The sequence below is a fragment of the Sturnira hondurensis genome, unplaced genomic scaffold (assembly GCF_014824575.4).
Source record: "Sturnira hondurensis isolate 20B ecotype Veracruz unplaced genomic scaffold, ASM1482457v3 Scaffold0014099, whole genome shotgun sequence".
Lineage (NCBI taxonomy): Eukaryota > Metazoa > Chordata > Mammalia > Chiroptera > Phyllostomidae > Sturnira > Sturnira hondurensis.
In genome coordinates, this window is record NW_028086730.1 from 1,709,119 (window position 1) to 1,734,845 (window position 25,727).

General features: G+C 62.4%; 1 protein-coding gene across 5 annotated transcripts in view; it reads right to left on the reverse strand.

Moving 5' to 3' along the window:
* SHANK2 (SH3 and multiple ankyrin repeat domains 2) overlaps nucleotides 1-25,727 on the reverse strand; it is a 285,739-nt gene that overhangs the window by 252,457 nt on the left and 7,555 nt on the right. For all 5 annotated transcript variants that reach the window (XM_037062593.1, XM_037062592.1, XM_037062594.1 and 2 more), the window contains exons 2-3: nucleotides 10,469-10,687; nucleotides 1,151-1,354 (exon numbers count right to left, since the gene is read on the reverse strand). In XM_037062593.1, the coding sequence (XP_036918488.1) occupies nucleotides 1,151-1,354; nucleotides 10,469-10,675 (411 nt within the window). In that variant the 5' untranslated portion in view covers nucleotides 10,676-10,687. The remainder of the gene's footprint in view (nucleotides 1-1,150; nucleotides 1,355-10,468; nucleotides 10,688-25,727) is intronic.

The following is a 25,727-nucleotide window of genomic DNA, read 5'->3' on the forward strand; positions in this document are numbered from 1 at the left end:
CCGGGAGCTTAAACAAGAACAGGGGAGTGACAACCCTGAAGCCAAGGTGCCAGCAGCCGGTGAGCTAATCCTGAAACCCAAAGTCTAATCCCATATGAAGTTTCCAAAGGGACAACCGCATTCTCCTCTGCTCCGAACAACACAGCGATTCGACCACAGGAAAGACTCCTCTGTCCCACAGACCGAAACTTGATTTGTGCGTGCCAAAGTAAACCGGTGGCGAAACCGGGAAGTTCTGTGGAGGGCCGCGGGTCCTGGAGGCAGGCGCCCACCTCCCTGCCCCGGCCTGGCGGGGGGATGGGAGCTCTGCGGAATCCCTCTGCCCGCCTCCTGACTCCAGACTCGGCCGGGACAGCGGTGCTGTGCCCCACGTCCAGCGGCTGCACGCCTCTGGTCCCTGCGAGTGACATCAGGAGATGTCACAGCGTTCACTGCCAGGTGTCATTCTGGGCAGTGGGAAGGAGTCCCAGCTGGTGGGCTCTTTTTCCAGTGATAAAGGAGGTTGACCTCGGCTTTGCTCTTGTGCCCATGACCTATCTGACTACAGAGTCACCTCCTGCCGTGGAGGCTGCAGACCCCACTTAGGCGGAAACGAACACCATCCCTAACACCCGTGACGTGTTCTGCAAGGGGAGAAATGACCCGTGCTGGCTACTTGTGTGCCTGTCTTATCACATCCTGTGGAAACACTACATGTCACCTTGGAGTGCAGCACACCAAGGGTCAGAAAGGTGGGGGCTGCGGTCTCACCTTATGGGGACACAGTTAAGGCTGCCAACCTGTGTGTTGGTTCCAGGCCACCACGGAGGCCCAAGGGCAGCTCTGAGAGCACATTCCAGGGGCAAGAACCAGAATGGAGGTCAAGCTTCTGCTAACCACGGGAAGGCCACCGGCCACCCTGTACCCACGGGCAGGAAGATGGACTTGGGAGTCAGCGGCAAGCCCTGCTTACACCCCCGGGACTTACATGTCCTGGTGACACGCACTCGAGTGGGACCCGCGACGTGTTCACAGCAAGAGCCCTGTCCCACCCACCTGTCCCATCTGGGGTCAGCTAACAAATGTCCGCACAATGCAGAACCCGCGGCCCGATCGGGGGCAGCCCCCAGGCCCCAAACGCAGGTCCCCGCAGGGGCTCCCGGCGCAGTACCTCCAGCGAGGGGACGCCCTGGCCTGCGGGCTGCGGGTACTCCCGCAGGAGTCGCTCCTCGTCCAGGAACTTGCCGTCCCGCCCGTGGCTGGCCGGCTGGAACAGCCCGTAGTTGAGCACGTCCTTCAGGCTCTGGTTCAGCGAGCACAGGACCCGCTGCTTCGCCACCCACACCGTGGCGTCGGGGTTGAAGCGGAGGCACTTCTGCAGGGAGGACAGAGACGCCCGATTAGCGGCCCGGGTGCCACCGAGCCACCTGCCGGGGCTCGTGGCCCGGGACGGCCGAGGCCTCTCCGACCCGGGCCCCGCGGCTCTGCAGGTCGGAGGACGAGATCCTCTCGCCGCCGTCTGGATGGAGGCGCCTGGCAAGTGTAGAAGGGGACGCGCGGAGAGGGAGGCCAGGTTTGCGCGGCCCTGACCCCACCGTCGACTCACGTCTCCCGGCATCAGTGGCCCCCCTGCCCTGGGTGCCCCTCGCACGTGCACGGAGCATCTCACGCCCCAGCGCTTGTTAGAGCTCCGACTGCCCACCCCCACCTGCCCGGCAGGGCGTCGGGGTCAGCAGGTCCGGCTGGCGCTCAGAGCCCACGCCTCGCGAGTCTTGCGGCCACGCTGCTGCCACCGGCCAGGGAACCCCCTCGGAGAACCGCGGCTCCAGCAACCTGGAGTGCGACAATTTTTACATCAACTTCAGACGCAGGCGGAGGTCCTGACAGGTCACCCCACTGGTGGGAAAGTCCACGGCACGCTGCTGGCTGCACACTGGCGCCCCCAAACCACGGAGGAGGGGACTGGGGAAATCACCAATCTTACCGCCAGAGCTGGTTTTTGACGAAGCTAAATAGTGTCGACGGTGCCTGTAACCCAATCCAGGGCAGTGCCACCGAACTGCAGTGACTCAGGGGGTCCGTGCCCAGGTCCCTTGTGTGAGACGCCCGTAGGCCAGGACCTCACACGCCAGGCCCAACCCGCCGCTGACCGTGACGTTCTCCCGGAACCAGCAGGGGCTCAGGATTCGCTCGGTCACTGTGAGAGCCCTCAGAACTACATGGGGATGGGCTGACTACGCGGCTGGAACCCATCATGCAAGGGGGTGTCGGCATCCCCAGGGTGGGGGGTGGGGCAAAGGGCCCCCTACTGTGCTCCCAGCTCAGGTGGATTCCGCTCTGCTGGGTAAGACTTTCCAACGCCCTCGGCAATGAGCTAGGCTCAGCGGGCGGCCAGGGGGCCACCCACTGGGGAAATGTGACCCCTTTGGTGTGAACACTCCCGCTGTCCCTCTCCAATGTCAAATGCTGAGTCCAGGGTCCCACGTGGGTGACTTCCTTCCCTGGCTGAGTAAGAAGAACAGACAAGCCACAGGAGAGCCCAATCTGCTGTGACCTCAAGGGGCACCGGGGACACACCAGTGCCCATCGACCTCTGGTCCCAACCACAGGAACACCTGGGCCACATGCCCCAGAAACCAGGCCTGAGTGAGGCCTGAGGCTCCCTGTCTGTGGCCGGTGGGCAGGGCCCTGTGAGCAGGCGGGTGCCCAGCAGGGCACACGGGTGGCGGTGTAGGGATCACAGACCCTGGTGCCCGCTGCCCCGTAGTGGCCAGGGTGGGGATGGAGTCTGGGTGGCTCACAGGCCACCCTGCACAACAGAGACAAGTCCTGCTCCAAAAACACTGAGAAGGCTGCCTTGAGAAACTTCTAGAAGGAGCAGGAGCTCACGGGCCAGCAGGCTCGGGTTTGCCTCCCAACCATGTCACCAGCCTCATGGTTCTAGGCAGGCCGACCCACCGGCAGGCCCGGTCTCCACGAGGGACGCCGGGGCCTGCCCTGGGCCTGCAGGGTGGGTGTGAGGACACATGGGGCAGAGGGGAGCCTGGCCAGGTGGGCAGCACTGTCCCCAGGGGCGGTGAACCCTACCTCTCTGACCCTGAACATGTGACTTCTGTGGGAACAGAGCTTTGTGGGTGTGGTTAGTGAAGGCGAGGTCACTAGCGGGGCCCCAACTCAATGTCACTGTGTCCTTGGGAGAGGGAAGATGTGACAGGCAACAGAGGACATTCGCAAGGCAGAAGTGGGTGGGGCTCCACCAGCCACCGACCCCGAATGGCTGACCATCTCCGGACTCGGGGGGGGGGGGGCCTGGAGCAGGCCCTCCCTCACTGCCCCCTGAGGGACTGGCCATACCAAGGGCAGCCCGAACCACAGCCGGGCGGTCCCAGGGGCCACTGTCCAAAAAGACGCTCTCTGCCCTGGACAGAGACCCCTCGGGCTGGGACCCGGCGGCAAACCCTGAAACTATCAACGATGACACACAAAGCCTGAGACAAGGGGTCTGTGTGGAACGGGAAATGCCGTGACCTTGACCGGAGGGCGGCCCGACTGGGGGCCCTGCGTCCGGAACATTGAGGGAACCTCCGCACTGCGGTGCTGACACAGCGCCCTGTGCTCACTGCCCCGGTCAGAACAGTCATTTTCCGACAGTCGGAGCCAAACTGCAGCCACCCTGCCCGGCGCCATGGGGATGCGGTGGGCAGACCGCGAGTCCTGGCGTTGGTAATCACTAACTCGTGCTCCCCTGCGGTCGCCAAGGTGACGGCAAAACCAGAAGCAGGACTCCTTGTGGGAGAGTTCGTTCCCCTCCCTGGGTCCCTCAGTGTCCGGCAGGCCCTCAGCAAGCGGAGGACCCGCTGCTGCGGGAGCCAGAGCCAGAGCCAGAGCCGTCTGCCTGGAGCGGGAGAGGGGGGAGAACCTGGCGGGGCGTGGGGCGGTGGGGGGGGCATTAGTGCTGAGCGCAGACAGAAGGCATCGCTGTGCCCGCTGAGACACAGCATTCCAGGCAACAGCGAAGACCCCAGCCTCACGGGGGGCCACGGACCAGTGTAGGGGCGGCACCCTGAGTCCCAGAGCTGGGATCACGGGATCCCCGAGGCCAAGCGGATGAGCTCAACCCATCTGGCCAGCACAGGTGAAGCCAGGAATCAGGAAGGTGGATGGGGCAGGGGGTCGCACAGTGGACCTGCGGTGGGAGGGGGAGACCACGAGTGCTTCAGACGCTGTGGAGCAGAGCCCCGCCCGCCCAGCAGGGGGGTCGTCCACAGGGGCAGAACTGGAGCAAAGGAGAGCTGGAGCCAGGGCGAGGAGTCACAGGAACCCGCCAAGGAGACTAGGCGCCGGACAAGAGCCTCACTCCTGGGATTCAGGCAGAAAACGAAATACTGCTGATCCGAGGCCCTGGCAGCGTTGTGTTCTGGATGACCCTCATCAGCCTGGAACAGCGGGGTGGGAGGAGCCGTCCGCTCCCGCCAGCGTGGCCTCTGGGCCACAGCCGGCTGGCCACACCTGGGGATCTCCAGAGCTTTCTACAGAGGGTGCGAGGGTTCTAGCTCTCTCCCCAAACACCATTTTCTCGCAGAGGTTTACGTGAGTATTAGCTCTCAGCGTAAGCAGAGGGCACACGGAGTCAGATGTCTGTCCCGTGGGCTGTGGGGACCCCAGTGAGCGGGGTCCCCCTCCCTCACACATGAAACGGTACCCCGAGCAACGTCTAACCAGAGGGGCCCACACAGAATCCTCACAAGGCACAACACTGACGCCGGTTACAGTTTTTAAAAATTATTCACGTGAAAATAGAGCCTCTTGCCCATTGAACAAGCCGGCAGGCGGGGGGAAGGACGACCCACGTGGTCAAGCCCTGACCATCTGCAGCGCCTCCCCCTGGCTTTACGAAATCTGCGACTCACCGATGTCCTGACTAACTTTGTCCAGTGCGACCCCCCGTTTCAGGGCAGTAGGGCTGATTCCATCACCGCACCGCCAGGGAAGACAGCGCAGAGGGGAGCAGGGCGCTGGGCGAGGGCAGCTCTCTCCGGCCTCGGCATCCAGTCAATAAAGCCACGGAGAATCCAGACCCTGCCTTCCCCCGCCGCCCAAAAAGGTGGTCCAGGCACATACAGAGCAGTCACTCAGAGTGGAGGTCGAAGATCCAGACCGTATGTCTCTCTCATCTGTGCATGGATGGATGATGCACGGATGGAAGGATTGGAGGATGGACGGACAGATGGACAGATGGATGGATGGACATACAGGTGGATGGATGGAGGCATACATGGAGATGGATGGGTAGAAGGATGGTTGGACAGATGGATGGATGGATAGAAGGATTGGGGACAGATGGATGAAAGGATGACAGATGGATGGATGGATGGATGGATGGAAGGATGGAAGGATTGGAGGACGGATGGACCGATGGGTGGATGGATGGTCTGGGGGCTGAGCGGGGGCTGCAGACTGGCTGCTGAGGGCCGTGGGTTCCCTGCTGGGTGGTGAAAATGCCTTAAAACTGACCGGGTGATGTGTCTCTCAGCTGTGAATTTACCCAAATCCACTGGTTGGTAAAGTTTCCACGGGAAAAGGCACAGTATGTGAATGATATTCCACTCACCCAGAGCTGGGATGTCACAGGGAGCACGGCAAAGTGAGAGGGTCCCCTGACCCATGGTTTCTCCTCTGGAAAGAGGCCACCGAGGGGACCAAGGACAACCCCAGAAGTATGACGAGGAGGCCGCTTGTCCCCAACTCCACTCCCGCCTGGGGGAACACACGCAGCTCCAAGCTCCAGCGGCCAAGAGCACGCGTCGGATGCGAGCCCAGCAAGGCACCCGACGGAGCTCTCCAAGGGGACGAGCACCTCTGCCCAGGCCTTCTGGAACCCTCTCCCCACCTGGAAGGCCCCCCGGTCTGTGCAGGAGGAGAGGCCAGCGGTAGGACTCGGCTCTCGTTACCGAGAAGGGACTCGGGCTCCAGCAGGGCCCGACAGGTGAGGCCCTCCAAGCGCAAAGAACCAGGGAACCTCAGGTTCGAACGCAAACTCAGAGGTGTGTCTGTGACAAGAGCAAGACAGGGTCAACGACCTGAAGGAGGAGAGAGCACTGCCCGCCCCAGGAGTTCTGTTTTTATACGGGAGGCCAAGGTCACTTGCAAACAAAGCGCATCTGACAGTCCACCTGGAAGCCAGTGATGGATTAGGGAGCCTCAGTCAGCTGACACCAGGGGGCGGGGCCCCGGGGACCGCAGGGCCAGCCAGGACGGGCGCCTGCTGCTTTGGTGGGGAGTTTGAGTGTGTGGGGAGGGTGTGTGAACGGCAATAAGTTGTCCTTGAGGGGTTAGGCCAGTCGCTAAAATGCTTTTTCTAAATGGGATATCAAACTTGAGGAAGCACGTATTAAATCAAGAACAGGGAAACTCACTCTCCTGGGGCCCTGCTAGGGGCTGGGCCAGGCCCCTGGACCTCTGCTAACTGGTCGGGAAGCGCAGGGGGGACGTGCAGGCGGCTGACAGCTTCAACAGAGCCCTTTGGAGCCCCCCACGGGTGGACGTGGGTGCACACGGGCCAGCGTCGGACACACCCAGGGAAGACCCCTGAGAGCACGCGGCTGCCCACCGCATTCTCCTCCAGGCTCTGGGACACAACACCGGTGTGGATCAGAGACCGGACTGCTGCGTCCCGGGGCCGGCCCTGTCCCCACTTCCTCCTTCACAGTCCCCAGAAAGATAAACAACAGAAGAACCAGTTTCCACTAATTTTGGCACATGCCACTTGCCCAAAAGGCCAAGAGTACGGCCGGTGCCAGCACTCACTGCCCGGGAGGCTCTTTGTGCTGAGGGCAGAAGGAAGGCGGCCGCCACGTCCCCAGGGCCGCCCCGGCCGGCCGCCCCTCCCTGCACCGGCGGCCAACCCTACCTGCTGCTCTTGCTACAAGGTTACGAACTTCACCCCACTGGACGTGGAGACTGGGAAAGAGAAGTCACTCAGCAAGGGTGACGGGAAGGGCCCCACCTGGGGTGGAAGAGAGGTTCTCCGGTCACTGAGCCCCCCAGGCGAAGGGATACCGGGTGAGGAGCTCCACACAGGACTCCAGGGCCGGCCGGGCTCCCAGCCCAGTTACAGGACTCTGCTGGAAGGGCCTTTTGGGAGACGTGGGGCTCACTGTCCGCAGAGACCCCCTGCAGGGCTGCCTGCCATGGGGCAGGGCTGTGGCCGGGGTCCCCCCTGAGAACGGGACGTGCCCCCACACCAGGCCCCAGCGCACGGCGTTCAAGACCATCTCCGAAGAGAATGGGGAGCCCAGCCTTTTAGAGGACTTGGCTCTCCCGCCCCTGGGCCCTCCCGTCCTAAAGGGGGGCAGGCCGCCAGGCCGACTTGGTGCAGAGCACGAGGAAAATCCACTCACACAATCGGAATCACAGCAAGACGCCCAGCTGCTGCAAACCACTGGGACGCGTCGGGGAGAAGCCGCGCAGAAAGACGCGGAGACACGAGGGGAAGCAGCGGAGAAGAGGGAGCGAGAAAGCACGTAGCTCCCAGACGTCTGCCCCTCCCTGCCCCTCCGTTTGGGATGGAGATGCGCCCCAATTAAAGGAAGAAGGATCTCCGAGAGCGACTGATGGAAAACAGGAAGACACGAAGCCTCCTCAACGAACGATTCAAAAGAATAATTTTCCAAAAGAACAAGCACGGGGCTATGGCAACACATGGAAAGCAGAAGTAACACAGCCAGGACGCGGCGGGAGTTGTGAGGATCAGAGCGCGGTGGGCCTGCCTGAGAGCAAGGTCTGGGAGAGCTCCGGAGAAGGGCGGGGGGGGGGGGGGGGGGGGGGGGGGGGGGGGGGGGGGGCNGGGGGCCGAGGTGGAAGCCACGGAGGAGGGGGGATGGCCGACAGGCGGGAGAAGGAGAAGCCGTGGAGGAGCTGGTGTCCCCGAGTCGGGAGCCTGGCTGACAGCACAGACCAGCAACTGAGTATCGGAAGGGACCCCTTGAAACCAGGGACCCGCAGGACATGGGAACAGCCAGCACCAAACACACCCTGCTGCAGAAGCTGGAGCCAGCCCTGGCTGGTGTGGCTCAGTGGGCTGAGTGTCAGCCTACGAACCAAAGGGTCGCTGGTTTGACTCCCAGTCAGGGCACGTGCCTGGTCGAGGGCTGGGTCCCCAGTGGGGGGCACACAAGAGGCAACCACACGTTGATGTTTCTCTCCCTCTCTTTCTCCTTCCCTTCCCTCTGTCTAAGAACAAATAAATAAAATCTATTTTTAAAAAAACTGAGGCCAATTCTTCAGGAATCCAGTACAAAAGTAATACCAAATCAAGTCACCGATAAAATGCACCCAAAGGGGTATGAAGGCCAGGAGGGGCATCCTGCGACGGAGGGGGGATGGCGTGGGAACGGCGACTCGAACACTCCCCACAGACGAAAAGGACGGGCAGGCCCGGGGAACGGGTGTACGCGGTGAGCCACACAGCTCTCCCCCTTCGTGCATTCCATGCTCGGGGACTAGCCTACTTGCTAAAACGTACGTGTGACCCCCAAATCAATCCACGTGACATCACTTAGAGACACAGCACCACCAGGTGTGCATCGGGGACATGCACGCTCCCGCTGAGGCTGCCTCTGGGTCCTGCCCTGGCCGGTGAGGCTCAGCGGGTTGGAGTGTCGACTCACGTACGGAAAGGTCGCAGGTTCGATTCCCGGTTGGGGCACGTACAGGAGGCAGCCAACCAGTCTCTCTCTCTCTCCTTTTCACTGTCTCTCTCCCCCTCCCCCCTCTCTAAAGCAATGAAGAAGCGTGCCCTTGAGTGAGGGTTAAAAAAACCCAGCAGCTGCAGGTGCAGGTATCTGCACAAAAACAAAACGGCGCCCCTGCCGCCGTCCACCTCAGGCCCCTCTGTCCCTGGCCCTGCTTCTCGTTGGTGACTTTGGTATTTCGGGGCCCGGGGCAGCAGGTGCAGCCCCGAGGGAAGTCAGGGTGGAGCAGGCAGTGACCAGTCCCCAGGGTCTCCCTCCACCCCTCACCCGTTGGGCACATGGGGGACCTTGAGGAGGACCCCAGGCCAACCAGGGGGCCCAGCTCCTGCCTGGAAGTGTCAGGGTCCCCAGGTCCCCCTGCAGCAGAGCCTCCCCCTCTTCTTCCCGGCCGGTCCCAGGGCCGGAAGGAAGGATGGAGCACCTATGCCTGGAGGGTGGGAGGTCAGAGGTTAACATCTGCTGGTCACAGCCGGATACACGGCAGATGGCGTGGGGAGAGGAGGGGAGGAGAACCAAACCCAGACTAAGCCTCCGCCCACTGGGTTTTGGGGCTGTTTCCTTTAACCTACAGATTTATTAAGAAGCCATCTGCCTAGTGGCAAATCGACCTTTTCCTCACTGCCTGCTTCTCCTTGCGAATCAAACAGCGTGTCTCGCTGTGGGTGTGTGGACGGCACGTGTGGTTTGAGTCTGGATTTGTACCTGTACGTCATCACCTCAGTCACTCACACCCCACCCAATACCCATCACCCACATCACTCACACCCCACCCATCACCCCAACACTCACACCTCACCCGTCACCCCATCGCCCATCACCCAGATCACTCCCTTTACACCCCAACCTAGACCATATGCGAACCCTCCCTCGTCACCACTGGGGCGGTCCACCCCACGCCTGGAACAGAACCTGCTTGTCCCTCACTCAAGTACTGAGCAGGTGGGAGTTGAAGGACCGAAGGGCAGCATCACAGAGACACCCCGAGAACCACCTGGCACCCCGAACCAGCAGCGCCCCCCCAGGAGCATTTGAGGGGCACCTTCCGTGACTCGGCCCAGGTGAGGGGAGACGGGTAGGGCCTCTCTGCAGGGAGCACCTGCCCGCTCCTTCAGAAGCCCCAACGGGGAAGCACAGAAACGCATCCTCGGGGGCAGAGTCAGGAAGCGCCCTGGGAGGGGGCAGGGGGCGGACCCGAGGGAGTGGCAAGCCCCCCACGTGTCTTCAGTGATCTATGCAGAGCACCCGCCCCTTCCGTGACCCCATGAGCCCACCCTGCAGGGGAGGTGGACCCACCAGCAAGGACCCACAGGCACCTGGCAAATGCACAGCAGGGGTGACACAGGACACAGCATCGGGCCCCGGCCTTGAGGGACAACCAGGAGTCAAGCACCAGGCAGGCGTGAGGAGCAGGCACACGCAGCCTGTACACTGGGATGCGGGCAGGAGCACGGGACACGGGGCTCTGTGCACGAGAGAGCCTGACACCCTGGCTCCATGCTGGGCTGTCTCTCCACGCAGGCCCCAGCTGTGCCTGCATCCGGCGCACAGTAGGTGCTCCACGAATGGAGTGCACCAGGCACCAGCAGCACTCCTGAGGCAGTTAGTCACAGGCCAGGAGGCAGGCAGGGCGGGGGGAGCTGAAAGCTGGCCGGGGAGGACTCCCATGCAGAGGGTACGGGGGTGCCCCCTCCTCTGGTTGCCCTGGTGACCGACCGGGAAGGAGGGGCGGGGCTCACCGTCTGCTGCAGGTCCTGGATGAGGATGCGGATGACCAGCGTGTTCCCCTGGCTCTCCTCCGTCCTGACGCAGGCGGGCTTCGCCGCCGTGGCCCGGATGGTGTCGTAGATGGTCTCCTCCTTGGAGCTGTCGGACTCAGACCCCGCGGAGTCGTCGGAGAAGCTCTGGGCCATCTCGTCCTCGCTGGACGTGGGGCTGCGCGGCATGGCTCCCTGCACCTATGGGAAGGGGGACGTGAACGTCAGAGAGAGCAAGCCTGAGCGGGGCTGGGGAGCACTGGCACTGGAAAGGGTGTGCGCCGTTTCGCAGCCCGCGTGTGTGGCTGTGACCGCCGGCCGAGCCACCCGTGCGTGCAGCGCGCAGACCTGAAAGGTGGGGAGAACGTGGCACCCCTCCGCCAGCCAGAGGCCGAGCCCCCCCGCAGGCACTGTGAGCACTGGGTGGGGCCCCGAGGCTCTGCTTCGCCACCGGGAAACCGGCCTCTGAAGGAGCCGCACTAGCGTGGCCGTGACCCCAGTTCACAGGGACTAGCCGAAGGGCTGCTGGGGCAGCTCGAAACTTTCCAAGATAAGGACAAAAGCTCCCTTTTGTCTGTCTTGGAGGAGGGCGCTGAAGGTAGGGAAGAAGGGCAATGTCAGGTCCCAGTGGAGCCAAGTTCGAGCTGCAGGGACCCACCCAGCCTCCCTCACGGTGCAGCAACAGGAAAACGCACGAACACGCAACCAAGAGGCAGGGCCGGGCTCAGAAGTGACATGTCTCCAGGCTCAGCAGTGAGCAGCGGAGCCCAAGGTCGTGAGCCGGCTGAAGCCAGGGCCTCAGGGCCCCCCGACGATCCGTGGGAGCTGGGGGGCATCCCCTGCCCCAGTCCAGGGCGGCAAGTGCTCCCCAGCAACGGGCCAGGTCGGGGTACCAGCTCCCCTGGGCCCAGCTGGCAGTGAGCACACAGAAAGACACTGTGAGGCCCCGCTCTGGGCAGGGGTCAGATGAGGGTAACAGGCAACGAGAACCAGGGGTGCTGGGAGCAGGTGGGGGACGGGCCACACCAGCAACGCCTTTCTCCCCGGCGCTGTAAGGGAGGTCAAGGCCACACACGGAGGAAAAAGGTGCACAGGATCCTGCCCTTGGAAACGGGCCGACGCAGGCCGCCCGATCGTCCAGGGCCTGCCTGGGTCAGGCGCGGTCTCTTGTCCCACGACTGCACAGCCGTGGCAGGGAACGGGCCCAACTCCACGTGGGGGACCCCACACACCACACCCCCGAGCTGAAGGAAAGCGCCTTGCAGGAGGAGGCTGGCACCGGGCACCGTGTGCAGGCAGGCCAGCTGGAGGACGTCCGTGGCGGAGGCTGCACTTGGGGACGGCTGTCTTTGGGGGGGGGAGCGGCTGCCAACTAACCACTTGCAACATTTTATCCCCTTCACACGGTTCCAGCAGCTGGGGCAGAAGGTCGGACTTTGATAAAGCAGCAGCCACATCATCTCCACGCTTTTCCCTCTGTGCTGGGAACGCTTCGGTAGGAGGACGTGGGGGACGGCAGAAGCGCCGCCTACCGCTGGCCCCGCCTGCTGGGGAGGCTCTGACCCGCCTGGGCCGCATGCAGCTCACGCAGTGCCCAGTTTGGGGGGGACCACTGCCCATCGTTTGTTTCCAGAGCTTGCAGAAGACCAGCAGACATCCCGGAGAGAGTCCCCTGCTCAGCCTGCTGCGTGGGTCCTGGGACCAGGTGTGCGTCCATGGTCCCCCCAACTTTCACAGGGACTCCCCAGACACACGGGCACAAGCAACACCCAACAACAGAACCACAAAGGAGCCTGTCCAGAGGCGCGGCCTGATGAGAGCCTCCAGAGACCAGGACAGGGACGGGGGGTGGGGGGCTCCCCTACTGCCAAGCAGCCAGGCTGGGCCCCGAGAAGTGGCCAGGACCATGGCCGGCGCACGCTGCTCTGCTCGGCCTGCACAGGTCTGCAGTGCGTGACGGTCTGCAGGTTCCCCGCGCAAACACAGGTTCCGGATTGCCCTGGCAGTCGGGAGGATGCAGCGATGCTGGGGACTGCCACGTGGCTGCTGGGGACAAGAGAGCCCCGCAGCTACTTCGGGCCTGGCACACCCTCCGCAGTGCTCCTGGAAGCCCCCAGACCCAGCACCCTCGGATCCCTCCCCCCACCCAGCTGTCACTGCCGTGACCCTGCCACCCCTTCCCCAGATGACAGACCCACGGCTGCCCTCCAGCTGCCTCCTCCTCTGTCCCCAAACCGTCCTTCAGGCCAGCCATGGGGGCCACCGGCCGGTCAACCAGCTCACACAGCGGGTCACCCAAGCCACCCAGGACGCTGTTCTTCTCTAAAATAAAAACTCGAAAGTTCCATGGGAGCGCAGACCCACCCGCCGGCCACACCTTCCAGTAACATGCACGCAGTGCGCCCCCTCGCTCACCAGGCAGGCGGGAAGACGCCCGTGCCGGGCGTGGCGACACGGTTTGAGGTGGCTGTGCACCGTGCACGGGGTAACACGGTGGCGATTACAGCACACAAGTGACCACACGTTATGACAGCCTTGCGATGCAGTACACGCACAACGCACTGCTGCGTGAGTCTTGGCAATGCAGTACAACATGAGACACATACGAACTGCACAAACACATCACGCCGTCACATCTGGGTGAGTACGTCCCACGACGTCCCAAGGAAGCGGGGACACGGGCTCTCCTCCCGGGCGGCGCAGGTGAGGCGCTGGGGGCTGCAACAAACTCAAGGGTCACAAAGTCTGGTCCGGGGTCCAGACGGAGCCCTGGCGCCGACCTTGTCTTTAAAAGCTCCCCCGTGACTGTAACTATAAGGACAATTGCAGCTGCGGTTCCTCTGAGCTGAGTCTGTGGTCATGACCTGGAAGAACTCGGCGGGGCCGGGGGGGGGGGGGGGACACACGAAGATGCAGCCAGCTGTTCCCCGGAGGTGGGGCTGTGAACTGGGCCTGAACCAGAGACGAGGGGTCACGTGCTGGGGGTGAGAGCCATGTCCTGAGGGCAACTTGTGTGGGCACAGCTCCTTGTGACCAGCAAGCACTTGGAGGGGACAAACGTGGCGAACTGGGTATGTTCAGTGGGCACTTGCAGGCCAGGCATAGCACAGCTACGGCCATGAGCCGGGGTCTGAATGGGACGTAAGCACAGCCGTGGGGTCTTCTCTGTAGAAAGTCAGCAGCACGCTGCTGGGCCAGACTCTAGCTCAGCTCCAGAAATAAAACCGACAGCCCAGAGGAGGGCCCTGCGCCCCCTGCCTCCCGCTGCCCTCAGACCTCCTCGACCGGCAGGTGGCTTCAACACAGGGACATCTGCCCTTGCTGCTCACACTGGCTTGGGGGTGACAGTCACACATGGACACAGCTGGCACCCAGCTCGGGCGCAGCAGGCCCTGCCGGATGAGCCTGAGGTGCCGGGACCGTGTCCAAGAGCAGAGAAGGCGGCCGCCCGCACCCCGGTTCTTCCCAGCACCGTCCTGGGAGCACGAGGCCAGAACCTGAGCGGGAGGGTCCTGACCTTAGCCAGGGGCTCTGAGTACCTGGATCGCAGATCCCTGGGAAAAGCAGACACCTGGGGAAGCACTGAATGATTAACTCGGGACGGGACCGCAGGAACGCAGAGGGCACCAGGACCTCTGAGTTTCGGATAAAAACAGCAGATGCCTTCTCCCCTCCCTGTTTCCCAGTGGTTCGTTGTGCGAGGAACCCACTCAACAGTGATTCGTCTGAAATTCTCTGGAACTGGGTGCCCACATTTCATAGGGCAGCACCCTGGGGGATGGAAGGGGCTCGGTCGATGGGGTCTCCGACCCTGAGACCCGGCCGGATGGGGGGCCGGATGGGGGTGGGGAGGCTGCGCAGAGAGGGGAGGGGAGGAAAGTGCAAAAATTTCCAGCGAGCTGCAACCAACCAGCTTCCCAGGAAACAGCGAGCGCCAGCTCCGGGCGGGAAGGTTAACACTACCCAAGGGCACACAAAGCGGGCAGGTGGGGAGTATCTCAAGCTATAAAACACAGGTCGATCAAGTTCAATGACTCTGAGAACATGTTTCGGTCTCAGCTACCCTGCCAAGGATCCCGTTCACACAGGGGAGAAACGAGGACGGCAGGAAAAGCAACTGTAACGAAGACTCCAGACCAGGCTGCGGAAGCGCTCTGAGGGGACCTGGAGCCTCACAGGGCCCCGAGAGGCCCCCGGACATCGGCCGTCTGGAGGAAGGCCGGGCCGACCCTCGGCTCGGGGCCTCTGCCGCGGCACACAGACGCGGACTTAATGGAGGTTGGAGCGGCAAGGCCCACGGAGGTGGCTCCGGAAAATGTGGAGACTCTGTCAGCTCTGGTTCAAAAGCGGAATCTCAAACGGACATTCTACACGTTTAGAAGCAACTGTGTGCGACTGCGCATTTATCTTGTGCATTCAAATGGACAGCACTCAGCCCTGGCTGGGTCACTCCAGCCGGTGGAGTGTCGTCCCCTGCCCCAAAAGGTCACAGGTTCGATTCCCAGTCAGGGCACATCCCTGGGCTGTGGGTTCCACCCCGGGTCGGGGGTGTGGACAGGAGGCAACCGGCTGACCTTCTCTCTCACACTGATGTCTCTCTCCCCACCCCCTCCAGAAGTTAGTATCCTAAAGCCAGAAAGTAAGTCACCACCAAGTACCAATTCGCCACAACTGCCAATGAGAAGCCTTGGTAGGAACGCTCACAGAGCTCCATGTTCTGACCTCGAGGCTCACAGAAGAGGAGACAGAGCCCAACAGCACTGGGGAAGCGCTGGGAACTGCCCGGTGCCAAGGCCGCCTGGACAGATACAACGGGGAGACCGTGTGACCCTGACCCAGAGACAGGCCGGGGACCTGTGGAAGCCACAGAGACGCCCGGCACCAGCCCTGCATCCCAGGGAAAGGAGCCAGTCAGTACAGGACGCGGCGTGCGAAGATGCTTGAACAGAGCCCGCGTCCGCCCGGTTCTCAGTGTGCCCGCACCTATGAGTCTGCCACACTGAGGCTCCCAAGTAAAATGTGCTCTGAAACCAGGGCCCTGCGGCCCAATGGTTAGCACCCCCTGGATACTGGAGAGCCAGGGTCCCTCCGGTGAGTGCTGGCCCTGGGCAGTGACTGAAGGGGAGAGGCATCAGGTCCAGGCCCAGGCCACCGCCACCCCCTCCCCCTGCAGCACAACCGTGGGTGCCAGAGGAGGTGACACGTGCCAAAGGCACGCCCACTCTCAGAATCTGGACACAAAGGTGCAGGCCACTGGGGTGGGTCCTTGCAACATTAAGCACCACGCACTTCGGAGGCGAGCGGCGTGTGGCTGGGCAGCGGGGGTGGCAGCAAACAGACTCAGTGCCCTGGCCCAGGGAGGAGGAGGCGGAGGAGGCGGAGGAGGCAGAGGAGGCGGAGACCTGGCCTCCTGCTCCCCGGGCTCGCCAGCACCCCACAAGCCATGGAAGTGCCTTGGGCCCAGTGCCGGGCTGAGGGCTGGCAGGAAGATCACCTGCCTGGACGTCTCCGGCTCAGACAGCAGCTGTCTCCGGGGCTGACACAGCTTCTAACCCGGGGCTCACCAGCAGCGGAGTCTGGGAACCGGGGGCATCAAACACAATTAATGACAGCTCTCACAGACTGCTGGGGAGACGCAATGTCCCCGACACCTGAGAACCGAGACACGCCCATCACAGGAGCCTTTGAAAATGTCCCCCAAGTGCTCGGGCTCCCGGCAGCTTCCTGTGGCTCCCCGGCGTCGGGCACTGCGGGGGGCGGGGGGGGGCAGCGGCTCCGTCTGGGGCCACATCCCCAGGTCTGCAGGAGCCTTTGTGGCCACTCACATGGGGACAGCCTGGACCCCACCTCGGCAGGGACCGCGGCGTCCTCAGCCCTGCCATCATCCTTAATGACCGTGTTTAAGCTGAAGGTGGGTTTTCCTTAATTCCTATTATTCTGACAGCTGTGGAAATCTTGCCCCACCCCACCCCACCCCACCCCACAACCTCCATTTTCAGCTCTTGTTTTCCTGAGGTTCTGGAGGAAACACCAGCCCCTCTGGGGAGGTTAGAGTGACTGAGCCACCTCCTCCAGTGAGACGCCTGCAGCCTGTGTCAGGGACATCCCCGAGCCACACCAGGCCGCCCCACAGCCAGGCTGGCAGCTCCAAGAATGACACACACACACTTTGATCCTGGACCTTGGTCTGCCACCCTGCCGAGTGGGCCCGTCAGACCCCGACGAGACCACACAGGCCAGAGGACGCCCTCCTCCACCTCCTGCGCTCAGTCTGTCCGGGGGTGCCGGCCCATGGGAGATCAGAACGCAGTGGCACCCTGGGACCCAGGGGCTGACAGCTGGTGACATCCTCGCCGTCATCCAGCTTTGTCTGGGGAGAAGCCCCCCTGAAGGGCTTCCCCGGCTGAACCAGCGGTCGGCGCCCCCCTGCCCCCGTTCTCAAGGTCCAGCCCAGGCCACAACCATGGAGCATCTCCTGTGAGCAATGGCCTCTGCTGACATCAGCGGGGAGATCACTCTTCCAGCTCCTCCAAGGCTGTGCAGGTGACAGATGGACGGACAGACAGGACGCCTGGGGGTAGAGAGAACGTGAGCAGGGAAGTGCCTGGGTGTGATGGGCCGACAGAGACCCTCGGCCCAGGCGGTGTGAACACAGTGAGTCCCTGACCATGGCACCACACCCCCTCTGGTGTCCAGGGGCCGCGCTTCACACTCCACTTTCCAGGCCGCCGTTCTAGAAGCTCTCGGGGTGCACGGCGGGGCACATGGCGTCTGAGGGGCACCGGACGAGACCCGAATCCTTGTGACTCCTCAATGACCAGAAACAACAAGCAATGTGAGCAAGATTAGAGGCCGAGAGACGAACCTAAAAAAACTCACTGAGTTTTCTCTGCAGTCGCCATGAAGGACGGGAAACAAACTTAAAACCGTGCAACAGTGGGGAGACCAGGACACGTTCGGGGGACCCCCGAAGAAGTGCGCCAGAGAGCTGTTCGCTGGAAAGGAAGGGGTCTCCACAAAGGAGAGACCGCCTCTGGGAGGCAGTCCCCGGAGGACGCGTCCTCGAAAACCCCTGCTGGCCGGTTAGCAGCCCGGAGGTGAGCGCTTCTCGAGAGCTGACGGCGTAGGCTGGCTGCTTCCGGGGAAGGACCCGCCGTTCTGACTTTCCTGGGGACGAGGGTCATTGTCCCCATTCTTCAGTGAGAAAAGAAAGTTACCCAGAAGCAGAGAGCTCCAGGTGTCCGTGGCCAGCCCCCCACACCCCTCCGCACCCTAGTGTCGGCCAGCAGGAGACCCGAGCACAGAACACGGGCTCCTCCTTACCAGACCCCAGCCGCTGCCCGGGGCCAGCGGGTGCAGGTAGGACGGAGGAGAGCGAGGGAGAGGTTCCCGCGCAGGAAAGTGGGGGCAGCCACGAGGCTGGTGCACTCGGAGTCTGGGCAGCTAGAACAGCTTTTCCCACCAGGGTTGGAGCCTGGAAACGCAAGGAAGCACCAAGCTCCTCACGAAGCCCCCCGAACAACGCTGCGGACAAGGAGCCACGGCGCAGGTCCAGGGCACTCCACAGACAAACAAACAGCATTCGGCTCCCAATTAAAATAGACGCAGGCCTCTGGAAAACACCCACAGATGGCACGTTTGTCAATCCCACGAGCATGCCGCACCAGCCCACGCGCCCAGGTGGGCCCGCCTCACCTCAGCCCTGCAGCGCCAGCCGTGAGAAGTGCCGGGCCCACAACCCAGCGGGGTGGGCACGGTCTCCGGCCGCCCTGGACACTCTGGAGTGGACCACCACGGGGGACACAGAAAAGCACGGACGAAGACAGAACATTACCCGGCCCCCTCCCGTTAGGGGACCCTCCCCTACCCCGGGCACAGTCCCATCCTGGGTGTTTGTATTTTCTGCTACAAAACGGCCTGCCATTTCTACCGGGAGGATTGACCACATCCCTGGCCCCAGCCCCACCCCCACAATCCCACAGTAAAAGCAGCCAAGAGGTTTTATTTTTAACACACCTGAACACAAGGGCAAAGAAGAGAGGAGAGGCCAGGAAAACCAAGGGGAGGTGGCCGATGCGGGAGCCCCTCGTGGAAGCAGGGAGTCACGGGGTCTCCAGGCCTTTTTAGAAGACACCCCCACCGTAGCCAGGGGAGGTGGAGGACCGACAGGGCAGTCAACGACGTCCGCAGGGCCAGCCCCACGGGAGGGTCCCCAGGGACTGCGCAGGAAAGGCAGCCCACACGTGGATGCCACCCCCTCAGCTGCGGAACCCTCACCAGCTGTTGAAGGGGCAGCGGTGACCCGTCCAGGCCAGGCAGATCCCAAGGGCACGTGCTGCCTGTGTCCACCTGGCTGGGGACAGCATCACAGGCCTTAAGGACAGAAGAAAACAGCAAAGCCCCAAGAGGAGCATTTACTTCGGAAGACGCTTCACTTGCGGTGACAGGCGGCTCCATGTGCCTTTAATTCAGCAGGACAGGGAGCCCACTTCATGACTGACAAAGGGCTTCCACCAAGCGCACCCAGAGACGCAGCCCGGGGGGAGAAACAGGGAGAGGGAAACAGCGGCCTGTTTAGGGGAGTGTTTAGGGGAGTGGCAACCGGCCACCTGGCCTGCGCTTTGACACGCAGGAAAGTGACAGCAGTTTTGTCTCCACGGCCACAGAACCAGAGCAAAACCACAACGCCTGTCTCCTGACGCCCGCAAAGAGCAGAGGCTACCTGGGCGTAAGGTAACACGTCGTCATAGAGGAAAACTGTCATCAAGGAAAGAAGGGAGGAAGGAAGGGGAGGGGAACAAAGAACAAGTCAGAATCAGCCAAAGACCCTGAGTTTGTCCCAACAGCCCGAGACACCCACCACGCCCTCCGCAGAGGTCACAGCTGTGTCCTCCGACCTCTGCCCGTTCTCTCCAAGCCGCGGTGAGCGAGCGCGCTGCGAATGGACCTGCGGTGCTTTGCAGAAATGCAGGTGGCGGTTTCCTTCAGGAGCCAAAACGGACCACGGGGAACAAGAGGGCGACAGAGGCCAGAACCGGCTGCCCAGGTGGCCCCGTTCCGCTCCCCCCGCCGACTCGCCACGCATGCCCTTGTCTCCAAGTCTGAGTGCTCCTCACTGGTCTGCAGCCTGGCGTACCCCCAAAGCCAACCCCAAGCTGGGTTAGGCCCCATGGGAAGCCTGGGGGGCACATATCCACCTCCAAGGCTGAGGGGCCAGCAAGAAACTCCTCCAAATCCATCCGGGTGGTTTTCAGGCCCCTTTACCTGAACCTCAGTGACGTCTGTCACAAAGTGAGCGACAGAGAGGTCAAGACCTGGAGACAGGCAGCGCTGGGCAGCCTGAAGGGTCCCCAGAAACCCTGGGGGGGCCGTAACCAGCCCGCAGTCCAAACATGAAGAAGCTGCCTATGGGCCCAACAGTCCAATATCACCCGGTGGACAGTGACAGAAAGCAAACACAGCACCACTGGGAGTGGTGGGAGCTGGGGTGCTGCCGTGGCCCAGGGCTGGCGCTCCAGGTGGGCCCCAGGGAGTGGCCCCCGGAGGAAGCAGGGGCTCCAGCAGGGGTGGGTGAGTGGGAGAGGGAGCAGAGGTGGGCTGGGCCAAGTGGGGCTCCGAGGGCAGGAACGGAATCCTGCCCAGAGCCCCACCCGAGGCTGCTTTGCAAATCCCAGTAGCTCCAGTGCTGGTGGCCACCCGTGTGGGCCATCCCCACCCTCCCTGGGCCGGGTGCCGGGGACTTCCCGGGAGGTGCAAGCTGCCCGCCTTGAGGGAGCTCATGGGAGAGCGGGCTGGGGACAGCAATGGGGCCACAGGCACCGCGGGATGAGCGAGGCTGACGCTGCCTCTCCTGGGACCCCAGGGAGACAGTCCTCTCGAACCTCAGCCTCCTCACCTGTCAAAGGGGTTTCACACCAGGTCCCCGGGAAGGCTGGGGGCGCTCACAAGACAGAGGGTCTGGTAGGACCCTCGGCAGGAGCCTGACACGGGTGCCAGCGAGGGCGTCTGTAGCGGTGAACTTGAAAATGTGAAACGACCAGAGGCCAAGGTGCATGCACGCCCATGTACATATGGATGCGCACACACGCATGCCTATACATGGATGTGTGTGTGCACGAGCACACGCATCCCTTATGAGGCCGAGACCGAGGAAGGAAGAGAGGGAGGGAGGCCGGGAGGGTCGCGGAGAGGAGAGGAACAACTCTGAAAACAGGGAGACAACCAAAACCACAGAGAAAAGTCGATGAGACGAGAGCTGGTTCTGTGTCAGACCAAACCAACAGAATTCTAGCAAACCAACACGGACGGGAAATAACGGAGCGCAGAGGACAGCGGGACGGGAGAGAGAAAATAACACGATTCCTCCAGAGACGCCAACCGCCCCGGTCGCTCCCGCACAGAAGGGGTCGTTGGGACGGCCCTTCACTACGGAGGAGATCGCGCGATTTTGAAGAAATCCCAGTTTTATAAGAAAGTGAGCCCCAGATCCAAATGCTTCCTCTCCCCGGAGACTCCGTGAAATGCTGCACCGGAAACGAACACCAGCTCCACCCACTCCCCTCTGCAAAACAGAACAGGAGGGGGCGCCGCCCAAGCCCCTTGGTGCGGCAAGGACGCCCCAACACTACCCCAGACGGGGGTGCACGGGACAGCAGCAGGCAGAACTGCAGAAACACACGGACAGAATGATGCACCACGACCAGTGGGCGTTATTCTAGGGACGCAGGCGGTTCGGTATTTAAAAACAAGAGACGACCGGTGTTTGGCAACACACCTCGGCAACAGTGACCGGCTGAGGGGGAAACCCGCACAGCCTATCGCTCGGTGCGAGAGAAGCCTCTCACAAGATTCATCCTCCGCCTGGGACGAAAGGCCTCGAGGAAACAGGAAGGGGGGACTTCCTCCATTGGACGAAGTGCGGCTCCCACCACCTGGGCGGTCCCCGAGCGGCAGGGGCCGGCGGCAGGGGACGCAGAGGTCCCGAAGCTGGCTGCCCAACCCTGCGAGAATGCCAGAGCAGAAACACCCCTCGTTGCGCCCTGTCCATGGGCGAGTCTTACGGCGGGTGAGATACATCTCAACGGTTAAAAGAAAAGGCAGCGACTGGCTTCTAGGAAACGGGACAGGCCTCCGCGTTTGAGGGATCTTCGCTGTCCCCACAAAGAACAAGGACGTCACTGAACCACCAAAACGTTTGCCCGCTGGGGCCTGCCTCTATTTTTGGAACTACTCATCCCACCCCGGAGGCTGAAATCAGGATGGTGAAGGGTTCTGAACCAGCTTCCTCACCCTCAGGAAATGCCCCAAGCGCAGAGAGGCCCGAGTCCCGGGCTTGGAGCCAGGGCCGCAGGGGCAGAGCCAGCCTGCCCCAGCCTGGGGGTTCTTCTGGGCGGCTGCCTGTGTCCCAGCTGATCCTGTGAAACCGGAAGGAAGGAGAGGGCACCCTGGCGTCCTGGGGGCTGGACGATGGGGCCCAGGGGGGCACCCCCCCCCAAAGGCGCCCACACATGGGGGAAGGAATGCCAACACCTCCCTCCCATCCACAAAGGACCTTCCGGAAGCTAGGAGCCCGCTTCTGCCCAAGCGGGAACGGGTGTTCAAACCAAAGCCAGCGCACGGCTGTTCCCAGCAGCGTCGTCCCAATGGTCACATGGCGGTGACAACCACAACTCCGGCTTTCTAGAAAGGGCCCCTGGCTGGATTACTAATGAATAGTCCCCCCCCCCCCCCCGCTTCTCCCTCTTCAATAAGAGATGGCAGGATAAGCTTTCAAAGGCACAAAAGCACGTCCACGTCAGAGAATCCATCGGAGGGCCAAGAAGGCCCCACAGAGTCGCACGCTCCGCTGCCCCCGGTGGCCACCTGGTGGCCATCCCCCAGGGACGGGGGTAGTCAGCCCGCTGGAGCCCCGCCACGGGACACGCAGTCTGGCAACTCCACCCCCACTTCCGGTGCTCACGGGGTGAGAAGGGAGCCCTGGCGGCCCCCAAGGCTGCCAAGGTCCCCACCACGGCAGCAGGTGACCTGGGAGGGGGCTGCCGGGCGCCCCCACCCTGAGCCCTGCACACAGCAGCAGCAGAAGCAAGTAAGCCAGCGGCACAGACCCAGGTAACTGTTTCACGTGACGCATGGTTCACAGGGATCGTTTAACGAGCATTTATTCACTGTGGCATCAACAGGTGGCCCTTTCCGAAACTCGTTTAGGCCTTATCAGGTGTGGCAGGGCGAGCCTGGCCCACGGGCTGTCACCTCAGGGGTACTTCCTCCCCCCCGGGGAGAGCAGAGACTCCGCCCCCGGCCGCTGACTGTGTTCCAGGCCTCACATTCCATTTCGCTGGGAGCCCACGGGGGTTTCCAGCCCAGACGCCCAGCAGCCCTAGGACCTGCCTGCCCACCCAGGGCCCGGGGGATGCTGGGTGACGGGAAAGATGATGGCGGGGGTGACAAGGGAGAAGCCTGGGGAGCCGGGGGCCAGGGCCCGGGGGCTGAGAACTTGGGAGGCAGAGCCAGCGCCCAGGGAGCCACGTGGCAAACTGGTGAGTGCTGACGGCGACAGGATTCTGGCACGGAGGCAATTTTAAATTTCCTAAGAGCCACACTTTTAAAGAGAAGAGAAAGAAGCAGTTGAAATGAATACTCCTATTTTATTTAACCGGCCATTTTATATGCAAAACACCATCATTTCAACCTGGGGCGCTTGTCCGGTTTCCAGGTCAGTAGCCAGTTACGGCTGGCGGCCGCCACCCCGCACGGCACAACCACTGACAGAACCGCCGGCGCTGGCCGGGGGCCCCTCGTCGGGGGGAGCAGCTGCCCCAGACGCTGAACCCGAGACACCCCACTCAGCATCACTGCAGGGCCTGAGCAGTGGGGTCCCCGCATCTGAGTCAGACCCACAGGCTGCCTGGGTGCCTCAGGCACTCCAACCCCTCTGAACCACACTCCACCACAAAGTGGGGTGATTCGCAGCGTGGCTGCCCGGGTCTAACGGAGATAACACAGCCGGGATCAAAGCTTGTTTCTGAGGGACTGCAAACACCCCGCGTGGACTTCGCGCTCGGGTCAAGAGACAGCCCAGCCCAGCCGACGACCAACCCCAGATGCACCTGGGAGCTGGACCCAGGACAGACGGCAGAGGGCGGGGCGGTGACCAAAAAACAGGCTGGAGCAGGTCCTTCGGTGCAAAGAGAGACAGTCAGACCCTTGCCTCACACTGGAGTTCAAAAAAAAAAAATCTGCCCTGGCTGGCATACCTCAGTGGATTGAGCACGGGCCTACGAACCAAAGGATCGTGATTCGATTCCCAGTCAGGGCACGTGCCAGAGTTGCAGGCCAATTCCCAGCAGGGGACGAACGAGAGGCAACCATACATTGATGTTTCTCTCCCTCTCTCCTTCCCTTCCCCTCTAAAGATAAATAAATAAAACCTAAAAAATAAATAAATAAAACATTAAAAAACTAATGAAAAATATTAAATGATAGCAGAGGCTGGAGGAATGGCCTGTGACAACAGGGGTTATCTGAAAGGCAAACATCGTTTGGGGGGAAAAACAGTGAACTTGACCACATGGGAACATAAAACTTCTAGACGACAGACAGCCACGTCCCGTCAGATGAAAAGTGAAAAGACCCACCAGACCAGGTCGAAGTCGGATCCGGAAAATAGGGAGCGTCTGCAAATCAGCCAGGAGCGGACGGGCGACCCGTCGTGAAGAACCGGGGAACCAGGAAGTTCGGGAAACGGAGGGCCCGTGGCCGACGTGCTGGAGGGTGGTCTCGGAATCAGAGGGGACACTCTGGTTCAGAGGAGAGACCCCGCCCGCCCGCTGGGTTGGCCGGGACCAGATGCTCTAGGGTGGGGGCACAGGAAGCTCTCATGCCAGGCTGGGGGATCACAGCGTGATCCTCTGCCCTGAAATTGGCAGACCCAGCGGCGCCTAACGACGACCCTCCTGGGAAGGGCTGCCCTGCCCAAGGATGATCCCCTCAACACAGGCTGGGAGAGCAACTGGGGCACCAGCTCGAAGGCTCCGGAGGAGGACGGAAGCCCTTTCTGAGAACAGTACAGGCGGTGCCAACCTACGGGGCAGGCAACGTGATCAAAACCGATTTCTTAAGTAGTTCTTCATCAGGGTGCCCCCCAGGCAAAGCTTTCAGGAGGCAGGGGGCGTCCTGACCCCTGTCCCCACACCCCACGTCCTGACCCCTGTCCCCACACCCCACATGGGGACATCACAGGGCCTGGTCCCTGAGCCAAGCACCAGGCCTTCCCCTGGGCCCCGGGCATACGCCGGACACACCCGCGCCCAGAGCACGTCGGCTCGTCCACCGGTGCCCCCTGCAAATCTGAGCGTTCGGACGAAGGCCACTTCTGTGCCCGTGGTCCCCCACACTCAGTGGCCCCGCAGGTCACTTTGGAACTTCTGGGGACCCTCTGCTGAGCACTCCCGCTCCCCCTCTAGCCAGGGCCCCCCGACGCAGCACAGGGAAGGGAGAGGCCCGGCCGGTACGGATGCTCCTCCCACTGCAGGGGCGACGCAAGTGGCCTGGGGACGAGAACGGGCCTGGGGTTTTCTGGGCATGGAGCCCTTTACCCGCGATCCTCTCCTCCAGCTCCTGCAAACAACCTTTCCCCAAAGGGCAGTCGGGGGGGGGGGCACTGAGATCCAGGCCAGCACGCTGGGGGACCAATGGCTCAAAGACTGGCGGGACTGGAGACCACCCATCAGTCATCGGCCCCTCTTCCCACCCACAGCCCGGTCTCTGCAAGAGACCATCGCTGCGTCGGGGTCCGCGGACAGCTCTGTCTTCCATGACCTGGCTGCGCCTCCTCCTCGGTGCCTCTGTCCCCCCGGCAGACACCCCCCCACACACGGTCAACCCTTCTCGCCCTTCCAGCGCCACAAAGGAACTGCCTGGTCCCCACTGTCATCGCCGCAGAGATGCGCTTTGGGTGACATCAGACACACAAGCTATGCCTTCAGCAGGGACGCATCCCGCCCCCGTCAAACTCCAGCCGGGCACCCAGCCGGCTGCCGGCCGCCCCAAGCCCACACCCCACTGCCCTAGACTCTGCCACCAGCCAGCCGGTCCCTCTGTCCCTCACAGAGTGAGGACCACCCAATGGCCCTCTGCAACCCTCAACTAAACTTCACAGAGGATGCACCCTCAGTAACAAGACAAGGGACAGGAGTTGCTGGGAACAGTCACCCGCTGCAGGGCCAAGAGACAGGACAGAGTC